Source organism: Antedon bifida, chromosome 4 (genome assembly GCF_963402885.1).
Source record: "Antedon bifida chromosome 4, ecAntBifi1.1, whole genome shotgun sequence".
NCBI classification, from domain to species: Eukaryota; Metazoa; Echinodermata; class Crinoidea; order Comatulida; family Antedonidae; genus Antedon; species Antedon bifida.
In genome coordinates this window covers 16,441,064-16,465,181 of record NC_136229.1, presented here as the reverse complement: position 1 = coordinate 16,465,181, position 24,118 = coordinate 16,441,064, and the positions used below count along the sequence as shown (strand labels likewise).

At 32.9% G+C, this 24,118-nt stretch overlaps 2 protein-coding genes and 1 pseudogene across 3 annotated transcripts in view; all 3 read left to right on the top strand.

Moving 5' to 3' along the window:
* LOC144839212 (WD repeat-containing protein 90-like) overlaps window positions 1-24,118 on the top strand; it is a 35,312-nt pseudogene that overhangs the window by 2,025 nt on the left and 9,169 nt on the right. Inside the window, exons 2-19 of the transcript XR_013611736.1 lie at window positions 1,019-1,110; window positions 1,567-1,900; window positions 2,684-2,972; window positions 3,360-3,498; window positions 3,922-4,140; window positions 6,635-6,697; window positions 6,888-6,956; window positions 7,131-7,183; window positions 7,538-7,595; window positions 8,460-8,605; window positions 8,850-8,907; window positions 20,005-20,123; window positions 20,867-21,028; window positions 21,395-21,516; window positions 21,801-21,917; window positions 22,240-22,475; window positions 23,270-23,409; window positions 23,677-23,931. The product of XR_013611736.1 is annotated as a WD repeat-containing protein 90-like (transcript). The remainder of the gene's footprint in view (window positions 1-1,018; window positions 1,111-1,566; window positions 1,901-2,683; window positions 2,973-3,359; window positions 3,499-3,921; window positions 4,141-6,634; window positions 6,698-6,887; window positions 6,957-7,130; window positions 7,184-7,537; window positions 7,596-8,459; window positions 8,606-8,849; window positions 8,908-20,004; window positions 20,124-20,866; window positions 21,029-21,394; window positions 21,517-21,800; window positions 21,918-22,239; window positions 22,476-23,269; window positions 23,410-23,676; window positions 23,932-24,118) is intronic.
* LOC144840580 (tripartite motif-containing protein 2-like) lies at window positions 9,284-12,697 on the top strand. The gene is made up of 2 exons (XM_078696443.1): window positions 9,284-10,099; window positions 10,499-12,697. The coding sequence occupies exon 2, from the start codon at window positions 10,507-10,509 to the stop codon at window positions 12,640-12,642; it is 2,136 nt and encodes a 711-aa protein (XP_078552569.1). The 5' UTR covers window positions 9,284-10,099; window positions 10,499-10,506; the 3' UTR covers window positions 12,643-12,697.
* LOC144840582 (tripartite motif-containing protein 2-like) lies at window positions 16,159-18,788 on the top strand. Its single transcript, XM_078696446.1, has 2 exons — window positions 16,159-16,319; window positions 16,619-18,788. Exon 2 carries the CDS (start codon window positions 16,627-16,629, stop codon window positions 18,745-18,747), a length of 2,121 nt encoding a protein of 706 aa, XP_078552572.1. The 5' UTR covers window positions 16,159-16,319; window positions 16,619-16,626; the 3' UTR covers window positions 18,748-18,788.

The window sequence follows — 24,118 nt, the reverse complement described above, 5'->3', positions numbered from 1 at the left end:
AAAATTAGCACCCTGGGAATTACTTCCGAAAGAACTTTTTTAGTCAAATTTAAATAAACTCAGTTTTGTAGGTAACATTAGGATTGAGAGATGGTGAAAAATATATTATTTATGTTTTATAAATAATATGCTACTATCTAAACACAGTAAAACATTTTGGGATTTAATATTTATATTTTTTGTAATTATTAATTAATATAATTAACGTTCAGAAGCAACTGTCAGTAATAAACTTTATTCGTATAATTATGTGTTTAAACAGTACCCACGCTGACAGTATTTACTTGTGTTATACCAAATAATTGTACTGGGAGACTGACAGATTGGAATGTTCCATTCATCGCCAAGCAATACATTTGTATAAACATTTTTGATGCTATACTTGCAAGCTGTTTAACCAATTTTCAGTTATTAAAAACAATTATCGTAGAAGGAGATAGGTAAATGCGAAGCATCCTCGTATTATTGTGTGCGGGTATTTTTCAGCATGGACATCCATTAGACAATGTATACCACGATCCAAAAACACCCCTATTTGGGGAAAATCGTTGAACCTTGAACCTAAATTCGTTTTTCATTGTCAATAACTAATTATGTAGCTCAAAAACTCAACTTAATTAAGTAAACAGAGTTATATCTAGTGGTTAAAATCAGTACTGAAAGCATAAACCAACATAATAATATATACCAACCATCGAGTACAAATTCTATTCTAGAAGTAACACACGATTTACCAACATTTGCCCTTACGTAAATTTATATATATAGATTAGAAGCAGTTAAGTTTAACTTTAAGGAAGGAGGCCAGCTAAAGTAAAACCGCCTAGCTAGTCTAGCTTAGTAATTAGCTAGGATAGCTAGGCCCTATTCTATAGAATTGACCGGCCAGAGCAGAGGGTGTATATCTAGGGCTAAGTCTAAGAGGCCCCTCCTAGCTAGCTAACCTAACCTGAATTTTAATACAGTATTACTGTATTTATACCATACCATATTAAATTATGTGTTTTGTTGTTTATAGTATGGCAGCATCCATTTGTAAATATTTTTAAGCACTATCGTATCGAAGAATGGAAAAAGTCAAGCAAAGAAGGAGAGGTGATGTCAGTAATGGTAAGGCAACCCTTGCTATAATGGCACCAGGAACTGTTTTAAACCCCTCCCCAATAACAATAATCAAATTGACTGGATTACAGTGTTTTGTTTTAAATTTTAAGGTGTACATTGTCATGAAAATTGTAATTATTATTTAATTAATTTATTGCCTTAGAATTGATATAGCTTACCTTTATTTAAATCTAAAATTAAGAAATGTTTAAAGTACTTTCATGAATTGTTCTTGCTGTCTTGTGTTGCTACATATGTTCCATTTTGTAAGTGGCAGGCTACTGAGTGTGAATTGAAATAACATAGAAAAAATTGTATAAATAAATATGAATAAACAGAAATTGCAAAAGTTATGTACAGTATTTATATGGAAGATAGCCTAATTAATGTTTTATTTATTTTCTTTTCTAACTTCTAAATTCGGCTCTGAAACACATAATATTTCCTTTTTTTTCAACACAGGACAAAACTTTGAAATGCACTGTATACCGCATAACTGGTTCAATCCCTGCAGGCAACTACATCCAACTTCCACAGACGTCCACCCAGTCATTGGGATTGACCGGTCGCTACCTCTACCTACTGTTCCGACCAGCTGGCGGCAAATATTTTGTAGTCCATCTGGATGTGGTGACAGACGATGATCTGGTTGTCCGGATTTCTTTCTCAAATCTTTTCAAGGAGTTTAAGAGTTCTTCAACCTGGCTACAGCTTCCTTTTGTTTGCAATGCAGGAAAGGATTCTATTGACCACTACACAGCCCCAGCAGATAAGCAAGGTGAGAGACAAAATGTAAATTATATTTATTGGTCTCAATTTACAAGAAACAGTAAAAGGCAGATTAAAGATGTATTGTCCCCCATCAAATTTTTTTTTGTTAAATATGCTATTTTAATGTCACATAATAGATATTTACTTCGACCAAAAATTGGATCGAAAACATTTTTATTTACCTGAAAAAATTGGAATTTAAAGCAAAAATGGTCAAATTGGCTGCCAGCCAATGAATTTTTGGTTGAATTTAGTGTGAAGTGAAAACATTATTTTTTTTCGTTTTTTTTTCTTCGGAAGTGATTAACTTTATTAAAACTACAAAATAACCTATTCAAAGTCCGATTTAATTAATCTTCATTTTTCATGTTTTTGGGGGACAATACATCTTTAAGCCCTCTAAAGTGCCTTTCACACCTGCTCCGGTTCCAGCGGCAGCACTGCAAATAAAATCGTGTGTCAATGTTTCTTAGCGCCCTGCAGCTATGTGCCAATTGATTAAAAAGATCATTCTAAGCATGCTCATGTGTTTCTGAATGCGCAGAATTATCTTTTTACTTGATAGCTGTGTGGCAAGTCATAAAACCAAAAAGTCAATAATACTGTACAGGCGAATCTGAACTCGAGCGAAGCAGGCCTGGGAAAAGATTTGACAGTATAGGAAAGATGTTTATGCTTAGTTTTATCACACATACTGTACACACACAAAACTGCAACCACTTAAATACAAGTGAGTTTAAATCTAATTAATACAATCCTTATAATACAAATGATTCAATCAAAATAATACTTTCAATTACAGTGAGACATGGTCCAGCACCTAATAGCACCAAATGGACAGTACTCGTCCTTGATTTCCAGTACATTCTTTCCATGTACCTAAATCGCAAATATGCATACCTGAAGAACATTCGGCTTTGTGCTAACCTCGCTGTGAAGAACATGTTTACGAGCGACATGCAGTATGAACCCGGTATAACACTGAAGAAGGCAAAGGATGCTGGGCTACTAGCCCATGGGGTTGCCCCAATACCAAGAGACATGATGTTTCATGTTCCGAAAGGTCAAAATTGGTATGACCTCTATGATTATATAAGGTATGTCGTTTTCTCAGAATTTTTATTGAAAAATTCATTATCCTGACAATAGTAATATTGTGTGATAGACTATAAAAATATATGATTACTGTATATGTACAGTATTTACAACAATCTGTATTTTCACAAATAAATAAAATTTAACAATTCTTTGTAAAACAATGTGGTAACAAATTGTGTGCCTTGCCTTTGATGTAAAGAAATATTTAACAAAGGTTATTCAATAATAATATGTGTAAAGGAGTATTTTATTATGTTAATGTTATTCTAACAACTTTAATAAATCACCCCAACATTTGGAATAAATGGTGTGTAGCCATCAGGCATTGACCAGGGTTAGTACAGTATGTGAACGCTTATTAACAAGTATGTTACAATTTGTTGTAGGTTCCCAGTATCAGCATTAAAAGTACCATTTGACTCCATACAAGTAGCTGCCAGCTCAAGGATTGCCTCTAGCCCACAAAAGCAGCCTCCTCCGCTAGGAACTCTCAGTCCACAACGAGTAGAACCCAAGCAAGTGCATGTAAGATATGAGATAATTTATTTATATTTAAAATAAGTTTGAAATGGTACATCTACATTTTTATAATAAAGAACATTAATAAATAATTTTAGATGTGTATGTGTATACACTACTAAAAGTAAGGTTTGTAGTACACTGTGTGTTTTTTCAAAAAAGGAAATAAAGTAAGGCAGTCTCTATTGTTATGCTACCACCACCATGGAAAATGGGCTTAAGGTTCTCCAGAAGGTTCTCCAGTAGAAACATAGAGAAATTCTCAACCATATTTTATTTCCTTGTCGAAACACATGATGTACCACAAACCATACTTATTCACTTATTCACAATGCAAACCTTGTATTGTATGTATACAGTTATCCAGTATCACGTAATAAGTAATCACTATTTTTGTATAGAACTGTTCTTGTTTCTATTCCATTACAGGTTGACAAGAAAACTGATGAACGTGTTACTCAAATGGATAACCTTACCAAGCCAAAGAAAGAGCGGAAGCGCCGTCCCAAGGTGACCGCTCGACTACCTACCGTGAACTTATCGAGTAAAGACCCATCAGTTCATGTAGGAGAACAAGGAGAAGTGCATGTGTTTGCTAAGGATCAGGATAATGTCACTTTACATAGGCATGATGCTGCATCAGGATTGGTGAGTACATTATCTCATTTACATAGGCATGATGCTGCATCAGGATTGGTTAGTACATTATCTCATTTACATAGGCATGATGCTGCATCAGGATTGGTGAGTACATTATCTCATTTACATAGACATGATGCTGCATCAGGATTGGTGAGTACATTATCTCATTTACATAGGCATGATGCTGCATCAGGATTGGTGAGTACATTATCTCATTTACATAGGCATGATGCTGCATCAGGATTGGTGAGTACATTATCTCATTTACATAGGCATGATGCTGCATCAGGATTGGTTAGTACATTATCTCATTTACATAGGCATGATGCTGCATCATGATTGGTATGTACCTTATCACATTTGCATAGGCATGGTGCTGCATCAGGATTGGTGAGTACATTATCTCATTTACATAGGCATGATGCTGCATCAGGATTGGTGAGTACATTATCTCATTTACATAAGCATGATGCTGCATCAGGATTGGTGAGTACATTATCTCATTTACATAGGCATGATGCTGCATCAGGATTGGTGAGTACATTATCTCATTTACATAGGCATGATGCTGCATCAGGATTGGTGAGTACATTATCTCATTTACATGGGCATGATGCTGTATCAAGATTGGTGAGTACATTATCTCATTTACATAGGCATGATGCTACATCAGGATTGGTGAGTACATTATCTCATTTACATAAGCATGATGCTGCATCAGGATTGGTGAGTACATTATCTCATTTGCATAGGCATGATGCTGCATCAGGATTGGTGAGTACATTATCTCATTTGCATAGGCATGATGCTACATCAGGATTGGTGAGTACATTATCTCATTTACATAGGCATGATGCTGCATCAGGATTGGTGAGTACCTTATCTCATTTACATAGACATGATGCTGCATCAGGATTGGTGAGTACATTATCTCATTTACATAGGCATGATGCTGCATCATGATTGGTAAGTACATTATCTAATTTACATAGGCATGATGCTGCATCAGGATTGGTGAGTACATTATCTAATTTACATAGGCATGATGCTGCATCAGGATTGGTGAGTACATTATCTCATTTACATAGGCATGATGCTGCATCAGGATTGGTGAGTACATTATCTCATTTACATAGGCATGATGCTGCATCATGATTGGTAAGTACATTATCTAATTTACATAGGCATGATGCTGCATCAGGATTGGTGAGTACATTATCTAATTTACATAGGCATGATGCTGCATCAGGATTGGTGAGTACATTATCTCATTTACATAGGCATGATGCTGCATCAGGATTGGTGAGTACATTATCTCATTTACATAGGCATGATGCTGCATCAGGATTGGTGAGTACATTATCTCATTTACATGGGCATGATGCTGCATCAAGATTGGTAAGTACATTATCTAATTTACATAGGCATGATGCTGCATCAGGATTGGTGAGTACATTATCTCATTTACATAGGCATGATGCTGCATCAGGATTGGTGAGTACATTATCTCATTTACATAGGCATGATGCTGCATCAGGATTGGTGAGTACATTATCTAATTTACATAGGCATGATGCTGCATCAGGATTGGTGAGTACATTATCTCATTTACATAGGCATGATGCTGCATCAGGATTGGTGAGTACATTATCTCATTTACATAGGCATGGTGCTGCATCAGGATTGGTGAGTACATTATCTCATTTACATAGGCATGATGCTGCATCAGGATTGGTGAGTACATTATCTCATTTACATAGGCATGATGCTGCATCAGGATTGGTGAGTACATTATCTCATTTACATAGGCATGATGCTGCATCAGGATTGGTGAGTACATTATCTCATTTACATAGGCATGATGCTGCATCAGGATTGGTGAGTACATTATCTCATTTACATAGGCATGATGCTGAATCAGGATTGGAGAGTATATTATCTCATTTACATAGGCATGATGCTGAATCAGGATAGGTGAGTACATTATCTCATTTACATAGGCATGATGCTGCATCAGGATTGGTAAGTGAAGCGGAAACATCATTTCATTATAGTAGTAATAATAATAATAATAATAATAATAAATGCTTTATTTTAACACGGAAAAGCTTGTGTCACCATAAAGGTGTTCTTCTACAAGGCTGTGATAATCTCATTTGCATATAGTTCATATTGATAAATAATTGCTCAAAAAAATAATTCAATAATAAACATTGTGTATATTTATTTTTGGATTATATAATTTGTTGAAATGATGTATTTGTACATGATAAAACTGAAAGCAAAAAGGGATTTGTCATACCTTGATGTCTAACACATCAACACATTGTGGTTAAAGCATATATTTCAGTTTCAATTTGTATACTATTATTTAGCTAGTGGTTTGCCATACACTACACTTTACTAAATTTAGCCCTAATTAAGAATTTATATAAAACACTACAGACTACATAACAATTAGTTTGTGTTGAACATTAATTAAGACCTTTTCTATTTATAGAGTACCTCTACAAAGGTTGTTTCCAGCTCTTCTCCTGTCTCCAATCAATTTAACAAGGTAAAAGTAAATTGCAATTATTATTTCAACTATCTATCATCAGTGGTATTGTTTCATAATAGTGCTTAACATTTGCTGTTTAAATTGTTTCACTGTTCAGTGGCATACAAGTATGTGACTACAAAGCCAGAGAACCTCTGACTAAGATTAAATGAAGCATAAACTGAATTTTGACATTTTTCTTGTTTATTTTTAGAGTTTGAAACCAGATCCCATTTTAGCATTGCGAAGAATTGTGGGTTTTGGTGGTTACTCTACTACAGAGGTTTGTTTTTTTTGTTTTTTTTAACAATACATTTGTATTCACTAATGAATGAATGAAGAGAACTATTTAACCAGGCAGAGTTAAATTTCTTTTCAACAAGCTGAACGTAATTAAAATTTAGATCTTGTATACTCTCTCTCTTCTACACTAAGTTTTGTTTCATTTAAACCCTAGGCAATTTGGTCAAAGGATGGCACTCGCATTATTTACCCTTGCCATGCTGTGGTTGTATTTTTATTTATTTTTATTTTATTTTATTTTATGTCTTTAGGCAATGTGGCCAAGGATTACCAATAGTGAATTAATCACTGTCCTATCAGATAGGTGGTAATCCCCCTGATACAGGGGCTATTGTGTGAACCAGTTCACCGGGGTAACCCCCTACTCTTTTTCGAATAATGAACTGGGTTCTTTAAAGTACACACAGGTTATAACTGTGTACACTGGACCTACGGTTTATAGTCCTTATCCGAGAAGACTTGTTCCACCACCAGAACTAGGAGCGAGTCGGCCTCGAACCCTTGCCGATGTTGTTGTTGGCTCGTTAGGTACGGTAAACGGCGCCCCTGCCTTAACCGCTCGGTATCAATGGATGCAAGTAATGGCAAGCAGAGATATTTCATTGGTCACACGGATAAGGTACAGTAAAAAAGCAAGTTGTTATTATGATGAGGCCCAAAAAAACATCATATTTTTTAAAGGGATCTTTGTACCATCAGTTCTGGGTTAAAATAAAGCTTTGTGAAAGCATGGCCCTATCTAATTTATAGGTCCATGATGAAAGCTTTAGAATAAATTTGACCTAACCCAAATAAAAGTGTTAGTTTTTATTATTTTTAGCCCCTCCCGTGATATATACACTATTATATTGATTTATGTTTATATCTTTATTCTTATTAAAAGTTTTACTAACAAATTTTATTTTATTTATATTTTACTTTATGTACACGTTAACTAACGATCAAATAACAGTTTTCTCATCGCAACTTGTACAATGTAATTTAGAAAACTACAACCATTTTTCAATAAACATACACATCATACAACGTACATTTCTAGCCTAACAAATTTTTCAAAAATTTCTATTATTTAAAAGTCGAAGATAGCCAGGTCTCGGGTCCATTCTATTGTCGCCACAGATTGATATCTTCATCAGTACTTCTATGAATGGATGATTAGGTGGGAACACGAACGCTAGTTGATCATACCCAGTACCGTTTTTATCGTACGATTAATCAGGAAACCACCTCACCATGTTAATGCTTTATATTGGGTAAATAAATAAGAAAGAAAAAGTAATGGTTTAAATAACAATATCGAGATGTGGGAGGTGGCTAACCAGTTACATCATATCAGAATGCCTTTGACCCATAGACTAGTTTTTGTGTGAAACAAGTCAATTTGGATATAGAATATAAATTAGATTAGAATTTGTCAACACAAAAACCATATTGTAGTTTTCTATTGTGGTATTTATAACATTTGTTGTAATATTTAATATAGATTTCATCTCTCTCTTTGAATGGGAATGGTCATCTTTTGGCATCTGGTCAAACTGGACGTTTAAGTGTTGTCCGAGTGTGGAACTTTCATAGTGGACAGTGTCTTGCTATGTTTAAAACACATGTCCACTCTTTGTTTGCTCTCAGGTAAAAAAATTAATATTGAAATTTTATTTTGATTATTTTACCCATCTAAAGTTCTGTCTACACTATTAAATAGTTTGACAAAAAAAAGTGTGATGTGCCCAAATAAGGTAGTGATATGACATCATCATGACCATATATGGGCACAACACAAAATCAAAAACAGTTTGATAGTGTAGACAGAGCTTTACAGCCAAATATAGGAATTTGAAACAAAACTCAATAAATACATGTTTTTCTTGCGTAGCTTTTCAATCTCAGGAAGCACTCTGTGTGGAGTTGGAAAAGATGGACATGGCAAAAATGTAAGTAGGTTAGATTAAGCCATTTAATATAAAAAAATATATATAAAAGTAATTGATGATAGTCTATTAGAATAGGACATAAGAATGGCTATTTGGAAGGGTGTCGCTGTTTATTCAGTTGACTCCTCCTGTTTGCATGGCTGACTGGTCATGTATAAACATGTTTATAATGTAGTAGATGTAATACAAGGGTTCAATCGTTTTATTGTTTTATCTATCAGGTATATTTAGAGAAATAATGCAAATAATTTATCTCAAATGTAAAATTATCTTTTATAACCTGTTATCTTTGATTTTTGTTTATGTTATTTTTCGTCTGTTTTTTTGTGATTTGCTACATTATATTGTTTTATGTGTGTGTGTACAGGGCCGAGGTTCTCAACAGTTTTTAGTATGATTGTAATTTATATATAATATAACCTTGCAGACCAGATAGACCGGAGCGTCTTCAAGGGGCCCCAATTGGGGGTCCTAAAGGTTTAAAGAGCATCAACCCTTTTTTTTAAAGCTTATTTGTGATTTTTGTACTTATCATAATGAAATGTATGCACAGCCGGGATCTGGTCCGCATGCCAGCTGTTGAGATTGATTTTTTTCAATATCCAAAACAATCACAAAACATTGCACCATTAACTGGAGAATGAATCTTGAAACCTCTGTAATTATTATTAATTATTTTAATAAAATAAAAAAAAAAGAAAAAATATATATATATATCAACGAGGTTGATATTTAATCTTTCATCATTCACCAAATGCCATTATTTGTACCATTACACGAATATAAAACATTCATTATTTGTTTTATATAACATCTAAATAGATTCCTGTCATGACAGGAATTTATTTAGGTGTTATATAATACAAATTACTGTATATGCTCAACTAGAAAACAACAGGCCCTAGGCTTTGGCTTTTTAGGGGAAAAACCATACTATATTTGTTCTAAGTACACTAATTAATTCAAGTAACTGCTTTGTCATTGGATCAAAGTCCATGGAGCTAATAAAACATTTTGAAAAGCAAATACAAAATCAATGCTTGATATCAGATAAAATTGTTAAAGTTTAACTTAATGTGATCACACAATGGTCTCATGACTGAAAAACTGCTTACTTTACATTTGACAACGGCCACGTCAGCACGAGTAAAGAAAAGATTTACCAAAAAAGGAGTTAATCATTCTTCATAAGGTAAGGATGTTCTTAGAATGTTGTCTCAGCCTCACCTAGACCTACATTAATATTTGTAGATAAAAATTCTAGTAATAATGTGTAACAATGTGAAATGTAACAGCCCTAAGTTGGCTTTAATAGTCTTGCACTGCAGATGAATTTTACCAAGACTTGTTTGATTAACTGTAATAATATAGGAATTGCAACTACAGTATACATATACACCTGTATCTTAATTTCCTATTTCTTGCATTAGTTAACTAACTTTATGATTACACACAGATGTGGAATCAGAATTTAAAGAAAGGGAAGTACTTGTGGAATGAAATATTCTTTACAGTTTACACCTTTCAAAAGAGCTATTATTACATCCTCTCCAGACATCATATTTATAAAAATACGTAATTGTCATTTCAGATTTCACAATGGCTACTGGTAGAGATTTAAGTCTTCTTGAAAACATAGATGAGAAGCTGTTAGAATGCAGCATATGCAGTGAAACACTATGTAATCCAAGATCACTTGCCTGCCTGCACAGCTTCTGTTTAGCATGTCTAGAAAACTGGCTAAAATCAAATCACGGTAAGCTATCGTGCCCGATTTGTCGCAAACTGCATCCCATTCCTGATGGCGGGCTTGAAAAGCTTCCACCAAATACATTTGTTAATAACCTATTAGAAATCACTGAGCAATTTAAGAAGAAAGATCAAGTGAAATGCGTTTGTGGAGCAACAGAACAGGTGACATACTACTGTAAGAAATGCAGACATTACTTGTGTTCCACATGTAGTAAACATCACAAAATGTTGCCAATATCAGCAAGTCATATGCTACTTGCTGCAGAAGAAGTGCAATCAATGACACCACAGCAATTTACTAATTTACATCCACCATCATGTTCCACTCATAAAAAACCACTGGAGTTGTATTGTACAAAATGCAAAGTACCAATATGCATACAATGTGCAATAGTGGACCACGCAAAGGGTGCAAACCATGAACCAATTGACATTGTCTCAGCATTCAAAATATTTAAGGGAACTTCTGACAAATTAAAGAACACTGCCCATGAGCGCCTTGAAAAACTTGAAAATAGAATCAGCGTAGTAACAGAAAATGCTATGAAATTAGAAGAAAGTAAAAATGCAAGTTTGAAAATTATCAATGAGCAGTTTGAAGAAATGGTAAAAATAATGAAGGAAAAAACAGACAAAATGAAAATGAAAGTTGATGAAAAATACACAAATAAAAAGAAAATAAATGACATGCAACTGAAAGAATTAAGAACAATCACTTCCGATTTAAATACAAATGTGAGTTTCCTTAATCAATCACTGAAGAGTGAACCAGCAACTGCTATGATGTCAAGTGAGATTGCACTGAATACACTGAAGGATCACATTAATGATTCAGATGAAATCAAGCAAAAAGACAGTGGACAAATTTACTTCTTTGGTAACAACAATCAAATTGATTTGTTGAAACAATGTAATATTGGATATGTTACCACCATTACAGCTGATGATCTTATTTTAAAAGGTCCTCAATGTGTGACCCAAGAACAACCAATTGTTGCCAGAATTAGCCTAACACATAAAGTTGTTGTAAGTCAACTGAAAGCAACATGGACACAACCAACAGGAGAAACAGCTAATGGTCTTGTTGAAGAAGATAATAATGATTATGTTATAAGAGGAGTATGTAGGAATCCAGGAATCTGTACATTAAATGTTTATTTCAATGGTAACCCAATCAAACAGTCACCACTTACTATCAAGGTAGAGAAGAAAGGATTGGTAAAAGATTTCAAAGTTCAGAAGAAGCCTAGAGGAGTAGTGAAGTGTGATGATGACCATTTGCTAGTTTCATTTCTTGGAAATGAAATTCACAAGTACAAACAATCAGGAGAATGCATCAGCAAGATTACACTACCAAAAGGTGTGAAAGTTTACAGAATGTACAAAATGAAGAATAACAACATAGCATTCAGTGATGTAAACTACATTCAAGTATGTGATATGAATGGTCATGTGATTAAATGCATTGGTAAGGATGTATTGAAAAACCCATATGGTATTCATGTAGATGAGGCAACAAATGTTATTTATGTAGCAGAATGGAACACTGAATATGTGTTCATGTTTGACATCAATAGTGGTAAGGAACTGATGAAGATAGGATCACAAAAAAAAGTAAAATGTGGATACCAGGATATAACACTTACAAAAACTGGAAAAGTGCTTGTAGCAGATTTTGAAAATGATCAAATTGTATTATATGATAATGAAGATAAGTCATTTAAAGTACTCATCAATAAAGGCAAAGAAGATGGTATGGTGATGAAGCCACAAGCAGTTGTAGTTGATGTGGATGATAACATCATTGTAGCAAGTCACCACAAACTACAACTATTCAGCAGTGACGGACATTTTATTAAAAGAATTGATCAGGAAAAAGATGGAATTAATGATCCACTGCAGTTATGTATCATTTCATATCACCCACATAGAATTGCTGTAGCTAATTACAAAGGCAGCAACATTAAAATATTTAATTATTGAAGTTGAAAATGACAATAGTTGGAGACGTAGATGTCCTTTGAAACAGTATTTACCTTTGGACAACAAAATCTAGATTTATTACTTCATCTTTTTTCAGCTAGTGTAGAAGTATGTAAAATTATATTTAATTTCATAACTTAAATTTTTTGAATAAATAATAAAAGAAACACAATAAAAATAAATTGAGTCTGGATTAGTCATTAGAATAGACTCTATTATTTTCTTTAAAAACAAAAATTATTAATTTTAATGCTAAAACTCGTAAAAATATTGTCTTGAAAATATTTTACAACCACAATTGAAGTATGTAAAAAAACCTAATAGTTTCAATCATACTATGATACTGTAATAATGACAAGCAATAATATAATAATCATTGATAAGTTTTTATAAATCATACTTTTTCTTCTTAAACACAAACATGCCTCAAAACAGTACTTAAAACATGATCATAAGTATATATTTCACCAACTTGATTTTACTACTGTGTTTTTATCAACATGACTTACTGTATGTTACCAAGTGTATTAAAATAGTGTATATACAGGTAGTATGATAAGTATCAGAATAATTATCTACTTTCTTTGAGCTGTTATATAATAAAATCCAACTCTCCCTACAGTCAAGTTATTCTAAAATATATGAGATATAAATATAATATAATTGACTATAGTATATATGATACATTTATATATAAAAAAAACTCATACAGTGATTTACTAATGGTATTGACAATGTGATTTCTTAGCATTTGTTTCTCATATGTTCTGGAGTTATTAAATAACTGGATGGACTATACCTAACCAGATATTTGTCAATGTTGATGTATTAATTATAAACTGCGTACATGATAAATTCATGCAGTGAGTGAGGATGTTACGTTTTCAATAACTGATAATTTGAAAAAAGTGTAAACACCGAGTCCAGAGCGCCATGAGCAATGATCCATTCGTTGGAATTCAGTGCTATAAAAGAACTCGTATATTATTATTATAATCATAAATATTGACTGGGTAAGGGGCAAGGTTCAAAATATAACCCCCAGTCAGATCTGGATAGGCCTACTATACTACTATGAGGTGTCGTGCAACTATCAATTTTAACAAACTAGGGCCTAGTAGTAGAGCTTGAATAATAAATGTATACATTTTATCAAGTTTTTTTTCATATTCAAAACAATCACAACACATTAAGCAGGAGCATTCAGTGATGAAAACTACATTCAAGTATGTGATATGAATGGTCTTCTGATAAAATCCATTGGGGAGAATGTATTGAAAAACCCATATGGTATTCATGTAGATGAGGCAACAAATGTTATTTATGTAGCAGAATGTAACACTGAATGTGTGTTCATGTTTGACATCAATAGTGGTAAGGAACTGATGAAGATAGGATCACAAAGAGGAGAATACATTGTGTACAATGATGTAACACTTACAAAAACTGGGAAAGTGCTTGTAGCAGATTATGGAAATAAGCAAATTGTATTATATGATAGTGAAGACAAGTCATTTAAAGTACTTATCAATAAAGGTTATGAAGATGGTAAGGTGATAAATCCACGTGGAGTTGTAGTTGATGAGGATGATAACATCATTGTGTCAAGTTACAAGAAACTACAACTATTCAGTAGTGATGGACATTTTATCAAAAGAATTGATCAGAAAGAAGATGGAATCGACAATCCACAGCAGTTATGTATCATTTCATATCACCCACATAGAATTGCTGTAGCTAATTACAATGGCAGCAACATTAAAATATTTCATTATTGAAGTTGATAATAGTTGGAGAGACTGTCCTTTGCAGTTTAAAATACAGTTACCTATGGACAAAACAGTCTAGATTTATCACTTTATCTTTTTCACCTAGTAAAATTATTTTATAATTTTTTTTTATTTGAATAAATAATTAGGAAACACAAAACAAAAATAAAATAAATTGAGGCTGAATTACATCTTATAGAATATTATTTTCTGTAAAAATAACAATTAGTAATTGTAATGCTAAAACTGGTACAAATATTTTCTTGAACAAATTTTAAAACTACAAATAAAAAATGTAACAAAACCTATTAAATTCAATAATACTATAATACAGTAATAATTACAAGCAACAACACAATAATCATTGATTTTAAAAAATTATATTATTTTATAGTTTTCTTCTTAAAAACAAGCATGTGTCAAAACAAGTACAAACATGTGTCAAAACAATGCTTAAATGATGATCATAAGCACATACTTCACCACTCTGATTTACTGCTGTGTTTTTCCATCACCAATACAATGGCTTAAAAAATAAATAGTGTACATAGTAGGATTATCAGTGTTATTAATATCTACCATATTTGAACTGCTATATAATAAAATTCAATACTCAGTACAATCAAGCTATTTTAAAATGTATGAGATATTAAAATGTACTTTTTATCAGTTCTTTGTTAATGTTATAAGACCCAAGTGGAAATAAGTTTTTAACTTTTCTTGGCATTCCTTGTAGTCAAGGCCTGCTTTTTATTCAATTGTTTTTTTAGTATTTCTAGGCAGTAGGTTGTAATTATTTTAAACATTGATTACCAAATAAAGAAATTCAAATTAAAAAATATCAAATACAACTTTTTTGTTTGTTTTTTAAAACTCATACATTTATTTACTTATGATCAGTCAAGTTATTCTAAAATATATGAGATATAAATATAATATAATTGACTATAGTATATATGATACATTTATATATAAAAAAAACTCATACAGTGATTTACTAATGGTATTGACAATGTGATTTCTTGGCATTTGTTTCTCATATGTTCTGGAGTTATTACATAACTAGATGTACTATACCCTACCAGATATTTGTCAACGTTCATGTATTGATTATAAACTGCATACATGATAAAATCATGCAGTGAGTGAGGATTTTATAAACTTCTTCAATAGAACTGTCAGATAACTATATAATTTGAACAAAGTGTAGCACTGAGTCCACGGTGCCATGAGCCCACAGCGTCATGAGCAATGATCTATTCGTTGGAATTCTGCGCTATACAAGAACTCGTATATTATTATTATAATCGTTAAATAGAGATTAAAGTATATAAATATTGACTGGTATAGGGCAAGGTTCAGAATATAACCCGAGGTGATCTGGATACTACTGTATATCTGCTGATATTCAGTGAGGTGATGTGCAACTATAAATTAGTTAACAAACTAGGTCCTAGTAGTAGAGCCTGAATAATAAATGTATACATTTTATCAGGATGTTTTTTTTTCATGTTCAAAACAATCACAACACATTTGCACCATAAGCAGGCGGAGAAGTGAGATAATTATTGGGAAGTCTGTGTATACATTTCCTTTAAAGTACTTTATTGTTGTTTAACAGGAAGTACTTAACGTCACACTAGCCTCAGATAGAGAGAAGTATTGATGCTTTGGTTTTTTAGGGGAAAATCCAAACTGCTATTATTAAATTCATATTCATTTGAGCTCAAAGGTAATACATTTCAAGGTCTATAGAACAAATACAAAAGCAATGCTTTGTATCTTAACATAGTGTGAGCACACAATGGTCACATGACCAAACTTAACTTCTTACTTTGCATTTGACAACGGCCACATCAGCACCAAGCAGATAAAGATTTATCAAAGGAGTTAATCATTCTTCATAAGGTAAGGATACTCTTCGAATGTTGTCTCAGCCTCACCTAGATCTACCTCTAATAGTTAACATATAATGGTTAGTGTTAACATTATTATTTACATAAAAATTAAAGTATAATAACGTACCATACACCTGGAGCTTTATTTCCTATTGCTTGTAGTAGTTACGTGCTTCATGATTATACACAGAGGCAGAAAAATAAGGGAAAAATACTTCCTTAAATTTTTGTATGACATTTTAAAAGAGCTAATCCTTGAAACTCCCACCCAGACGTCATATTTATAAACATTCTTAATTGTCATTTCAGCTTTCATAATGGCTACTGGTAGAGATTTAAGTCTTCTTGAAAACATAGATGAGAAGCTGTTAGAATGCAGCATATGCAGTGAAACACTGTGTAATCCAAGATCACTTTCCTGCCTCCACAGCTTCTGTTTAGCATGTCTTGAAAACTGGGTAAAATCAAATCATGGAAAGCTGTCATGCCCAATTTGTCGCAAACTGCATCCCATTCCTGATGGCGGGCTTGAAAAGCTTCCACCAAATACGTTTGTTAATAACCTATTGGAAATTACTGAGCAATTTAAGAAGAAAGATCAAGTGAAATGTGTTTGTGGAGCAACAGAACAGGTGACATACTACTGTAAGGAATGCAGACATTACTTGTGTTCCACATGTAGTAAACATCACAAAATGTTGCCAATATCAGCAAGTCATATGCTACTTGCTGCAGAAGAAGTGCAATCAATGACACCACAACAATTTACTAATTTACATCCACCATCATGTTCCACTCATAAAAAACCACTGGAGTTGTATTGTACAAAATGCAAAGTACCAATATGCATACAATGTGCAATAGTGGACCATGCAAAGGGTGCAAACCATGAACCAATTGACATTGTCTCAGCATTCAAAATATTTAAGGGAACTTCTGACAAATTAAAGAACACTGCCCATGAGCGCCTTGAAAAACTTGAAAATAGAATCAGCGTAGTAACAGAAAATGCTATGAAATTAGAAGAAAGTAAAAATGCAAGTTTGAAAAGTATCAATGAGCAGTTTGAAGAAATGGTAAAAATAATGAAGGAAAAAACAGACAAAATGAAAATGAAAGTTGATGAAAAATACACAAATGAAAAGAAAATAAATGACATGCAACTGAAAGAATTAAGAACAATCACTTCCGATTTAAATACAAATGTGAGTTTCCTTAATCAATCACTGAAGAGTGAACCAGCAACTGCTATGATGTCAAGTGAGATTGCATTGAATACACTGAAGGATCACATTAATGATTCAGATGAAATCAAGCAAAAAGACAGTGGACAAATTTACTTCTTTGGTAACAACAATCAAATTGATCTGTTGAAACAATGTGATATTGGATATGTTATCACCATTACAGCTGATGATCTTATTTTAAAAGGTCCTCAATGTGTGACCAAAGGTCAACCAATTGTTGCCAGAATTAGCATAACACATAAAGTTGGTTTAAGTCAACTGAAAGCAACATGGACACAACCAACAGGAGAAACCACTAATGGTCTTGTTGAAGAAGGTAACAATGATTATGTTATAAGAGGAGTATGCAAGAATCCAGGAATCTGTACATTAAATGTGTATTTCAATGGGAAACCAATCAAACAATCACCACATACTATCAACATAGATCAAAATGAAATTAACGTTGTCTGGAAACCTACAGGAGTAGTAAAGTGTGATGATGATAGCCTGCTGGTTTCATATTGCAGAAATGAAATTCACAAGTACAAACAATCAGGAGAATTCATAAGCAAGATTACACTACCAGAAGATGTGGGAGTTTACAGAATGTACAGAATGAAGAATGACAACATAGCATTGAGTGGTAGAAGCTGCATTAAAGTATGCGATATGAATGGTCATGTGATCAAATCCATTGGTGAAGGTGTATTGACAAAAGCACGCGGGATTCACATAGATGAGGCAACAAATGTTATTTATGTAGTAAATCTGGACACTAATTTTATGTTCATGTTTGACATTAATAGTGGTAAGGAACTGATGAAGATAAGATCACAAAGAGGATGCAGTATATACTCTGATGTAACACTTACAAAAACTGGGAAAGTGCTTGTAGCAGATTATGGAAATAATCAAATTGTATTATATGATAGTGAAGATAAGTCATTTAAAGTACTCATCAATGAAGGTGATGAAGATGGTAAGGTGATGTATCCACGTGGAGTTGTAGTTGATGAGGATGATAACATCATTGTAGCAAGTAGACACAAACTACAACTATTCAGTAGTGATGGACATTTTATCAAAAGAATTGATCAGAAAGAAGATGGAATTGAGGATCCACATCAGTTATGTATCATTTCACATCACCCACGTAGAATTGCTGTAGCTAATTGTAATGGCAGTAACATTAAAATATTTAATTATTGAAGTTGAAAATGACAATAGTTGGAGACATCGTCTTTTGCAAACAGTATTTACCTTTGGACAAAAAAATCTATATTTAGTACTTCATCTTTTTCAGCTAGTGTAAAAATATGTAAAATTATCTTTTATTTAATAAATTTACTTTTTTGAATAAGTAATAAAGGAAAAAATAAATTAAGGGTGAATTACACATTTTATAGAATAATATTTTCTGAGAAAACAAATAAAAAAATTGATTTTATAAATCAAACGCTTTATTTTAAAATTTGTCAAACAGTGTATTTAATCATAATCATAAGTAGGTATTCCACAACTCCGATTACTGTTGTGTTTTTGTATAAACAATGACTTAAGCTCTGTCTCCACTACCAAACTAGTTTGACAAAAAAAGTGTGATGTGCTCAAATATGGCAGGGATATGACATTATTGTGTCCATACATCACATTTTGTTGTCACATAAAGTTTGATAGTGTATGTTACTTAATTAAAATAATGTATACGTCATGAGGTGGTTTCCCGAATGATCGCACGATCAAAACGGTACTGGGTATGATCAACTAGCGTTCATGTTCCCAACTAATCATCCATTCATAGAAGTACTGATGAAGAAGTCAATGTGACTTTTTTTCGACTTTTAAATAATAAAAAGTTTTGAAAAATTTGTTAGGATAGAAATGTACAATGTATATGTTTATTGAAAAATTGTTGTAGTTTTTAAATTACTTTGTACAAGTTGCGATGAGAAAACTATTATTTGATCGTTACGTGTAGATTAAGTAAAAATATTAATCAAATATGGTAGTATCCGTGTCATTTGTTTCTCGTATGTTCTGGAGTTACGATTTTTTAAATAAATAGATCTTTTGAAACACTGGTATTTTTTTAGTTACGTTATTTTTTTACGGCTTACTGTGTGCTTACTGCGGGTTTTTTTGTCAGAAATTCAAGATGTCTTCCATAGCAAGACATTCAAGTATTCTATATAATAGCAGAACCTGATAAAGAAAATGGATTTTAATGAATAACTTAAACGAAGTACAATAAGAATAAAAATAAGAAATTTCAATTGTATACATTTATTATTTACTGAATGTTTGTAATTATTTATTTTGTACATATTTCTTAATTACTTTATAATACTGACAAATTTGTTTTTATTTTTTATTAATATTATATATGGTTTTGATCCCACCCTTTACTTTTTTTTGCAAATTTTAAGTCCTAGTCACTTGGTAAAATATAACTGTGTATTATTTTAGATGATTGTTGTGTGGAACACCTCAAAAGTAAAACGTAGTGGAGATGTTGAAGTCCTTGCTAAAGCTCATACAGATGTTGATATTGTGAGAGTAAGAATTGCACCCTTTGATGATATGAGGTAAGTATTGCTTAGTTATTATAGGCATTTTCATTGAAAGATTTATTTTTTTTATTAAACTTTGTTTAATCAGGATGACTCAAAACAGCCGAGGCCCTCAACACTTAAAAAAAAAATGGGAACGATACAAATACGAAAAAACGAAAAGAATAACAAAAAGAGAAAAAAATAGACCAATAAATATATATATGTATGAACATTTCGAAACCCTCAGGGACAATGCCTAGCCATAGCATATTTAGGAGATATTAAAAAAAAATATTAAATGATGTTGAGTTTCGAATTTCGATGGGTAGTGCATTAAGCAAAGATGGTGCTTTACATAAAAAACTTGTCCTGAAGGTTTCAAGATAATTAACCGATGAAAGTTCCTGTGGAAACCGGGTTTTAACCGATTCTACTTGAGAAAATTTAACCGATAATTATTTCATTCAAATCAGATACTTATCTGATAAATACGATAATATTTAACTTTTGACATGTAGGACAAATTGTGTTGGTAATGATTGATCATGTGCACTTGATTTTTTATAGATTATCTGATTGGTTAAAAATTAATCATTTTTGTTATGGCTTCGGAAACACGGCCATTGAAGTAATAAACTTATGCCTATGTTGTGTGTACAATTTGTACCAATTTTTAATATCATTTTTAATTTAATGTAGTCTGATATAATGCTAATATATACTGTATGTTAAATAAAGCTTTTTACGATGACTCACTACTACTATTTTCTTTAAAGACTAGCAACATGTGGACGAGACAATGTTCGTTTATGGCGTGTAAGGAATGGACAGTTGCGATCCGCACCGGTCAGCCTTGGTGATTACAATGTTGCCGAGTTCACTGATATATGTTTTGAAACTACCCATCATCCAAGTCGCGATCCAGCAGACAGGTTAATGTGAGTTAATGTTTCTTCTTCGAGAAACAAAAACAGCAAACATTTTTCAATTTTCACATCATTGTTCGGCACTTTCCTTGTAGCTAGCCTACTGTCTGATTGACCAATCAGCTTCACACTATTCTGTGGCATGATGTCCTAAACACAATATCAATAGGTATCCTTTCATTGTGAACAATCATATTATCAATTCAAAATGTAAGCTACCAAAATCGCAAACGAAATTTAATTTCTTTCCCCATTTTTTGGTAAAGAAGATTTATTTATTTATTTCAATAATATTTTATGAGGGTGGTCCATCCAGCCGAAGCTGATCATTAGGAACCCTCACAAAAATACATCATACATTGTTGTTTTGTTAAACAGTTTAGCATGCACAAGGTCTGGCCACATATTTGAGATAGATCACGCAAGAGTTTCAGTAGCTCACGTTCATCGACTTCTTCCAGTTGTAAAATCTAAAGAAGACAAGAGCACCTTTCGTTCAGGTTTGTTATTTTTAGCAATGGAATGAAAAATATGAATCAAATTAATCTTTATCCATTGTCATAGATTGTATGATATGAGAGAAAATTCCATCCGGAAAAATCTGGTACTGCACTATATGTTAGGGTACACAGATTCTGGAACATATTCTATGAATATAGTAACTTCATGACATTCTTTAAAAACATCAACCAATGATATGTATTTTTTATTTATGACAAGTTATTCATTTGCAGTATATAAACACATAGATTGAATTGTTACACCTTTTCATGACATTTTCCAGGATCAGGAATACCTTTAAACTGTATGTATGTAAATGATACATTCTGTGCAACTGGATCTGATGATGGTATGCTACGCCTGTGGCCATTGGACTTCTCTAGTGTGTATCTTGAAGCAGGTATGTGAAAAAAATAGTATACAGTCAACTCTCCCAATACCGGAATCTCTGAAAATTAGAAACTTGTTTAAAACCTTGAGGTCTAAAAAGGTGCACATTGAAATACCAGAATTTCTGGAAAACCAACAATTTGGCTCATCTAATCGTGTCCTGTATTGGGAAAGTTAACAGTAGTATCAATTCCTAAATTTAGTATAAGCAATGGAAACTATTTCATATCGCATATAACACAACACTATATAAAATGCAATTAAATTATGTAATATGAGAAAATGTTTTATATCCTGTTATAAAATATACTGTATATTCTATTTTGTCACAGAACATGAGGGACCAGTAACCGTTGTATCAATATCAAGTAACGGTTTACGCATTTTAGCCGGGACGGCTACCGGCAACATTGGTGTACTTGATGTATCAACACGTAGTTATACAACTCTCATGCGATCACACACGGATCAGGTGTTGAGTTTTGCCTTTGACCCTTTGCGTCGGAACATAGCCACTGTATCACATGACCATACCATTCGTGTATGGGATGTGCAGACATTGCAACAGGTGCGTTCATTCTCAGCTAGGACATTTACCCTTAATTCCATTATCTAATTAGCTATTCATTGGAAATTGCAATGTCGATCATCGTTATTCAAGTCAACAAAAGATTTTTTAAAACATTTCTTACAACTAGATAACATAAATTACAACCTCTCTCACTATAGCTTGGTTCCCACAAGGCCGTAACGCAACGCAAGGACGGAACGCAACGCAAAGTGATGTCAACTCGTTTGCATTGTGTCTACGTCCTTGCATTGCGTCCTAGTGGGAACCGAGCTTTAATCATCTTTATGGTATGTAATACAATTCGGGGGCTTTAAATCAAAATTTAATAGTAGTCTAATTTCCCAAGATCTGACCCTTCATACTACTTACTTACTTTACTTTATTGCCGGTCAGCCAGATAGTTTGATGACTTTCCCGCCTCGGCTGCTTTGCTTATATCTCGGATTGATTTTCTCCAGTCCTGTCTGTTTTCTGTTATCCGAATCGTTTCTATATCTTTTATGCTATTGATTCTAGGGGGTAGTGCAGTTGATGACCCTTTATAACAAACTCTAAATCTTGATTAGACACAAGCGAGTCGCAACAGGTCGAACAATCTATCATTTGCGATTGGTCGAATCATTTATGTTGTGCTTACGTTCTTGTGTTACCTCTCTAGTAGGAACCACGCTTTATGAGTAAAACCTAAACCTCAAATAGTGAATTTAACACTTCAATAAAATATGAAATGTTATACTCTCGCTAAGATTATGTTAAAGCATGCACCATGTTAATAATATTTTCTTTTATAGCTTTATGATTTCAGCACACCTCAGGAGTGTCCTTGTGCAATAAAATATCACCCTAGCCTTCATTGCTTTGCCTGTGGGTTTGACAGTGGGTGTGTCAGGGTGTTTAACATTGCTTCTACCAGTCTTGTAGCTGAGTACAGGTGAGTTACATTGTATGCAATATAAAGGGGACTTCTCAAAAACTTTCTGGCATGTGCCATCTTCGGTATAACATTCATCCAGTAATTGATGGGTTTTGTGCCCTCTGCCCAATTATTTTCAAGTTGATTAAAAGTCATTCTGAATTTATCAAATTAATTTTTCGAAATAGTGAATGTAATTTAACAAGATATAAATGTAAGTAACATTTTGAAATAAAAATTGAAATGAATGTTGTACCTATGCAAACCTATTTGTTTTCATTTCAGGGAGCATCGTGGTAAGGTGACTGGTCTTGTGTACTCTCCAAATGCCATGTATCTCTACAGTTGTTATTCCATGGGCTCTATCGCCTCTATGATGCCTCACATGAGGGCTACCAAGTGATGAGGTTGCTAGGCAATGCTGTTGCTAAAGGCAACCATTATGGCCCAGACGTGCTTTCTGTCAGTGAGGATAGCAAATATGTTGCGTATGTTGGTCCCTCTGAATTTACTGTTACTGTTGGTAAATCATTAGATGAGGTTAGTAATTTTGCTCATTCAATAGCAAAAAATTGTATGATGGACAACTGTACAAACTTTCTCTCTTTTATTTTAGATATTTTGAAGTGTTTAAATTTAAAACTAAAATTCCTATACTTATACTAAAGTATAAAGCAAAAATTGTTATTACTAGAAAGAGTGACAAACAAATTGAAATGCTACATGC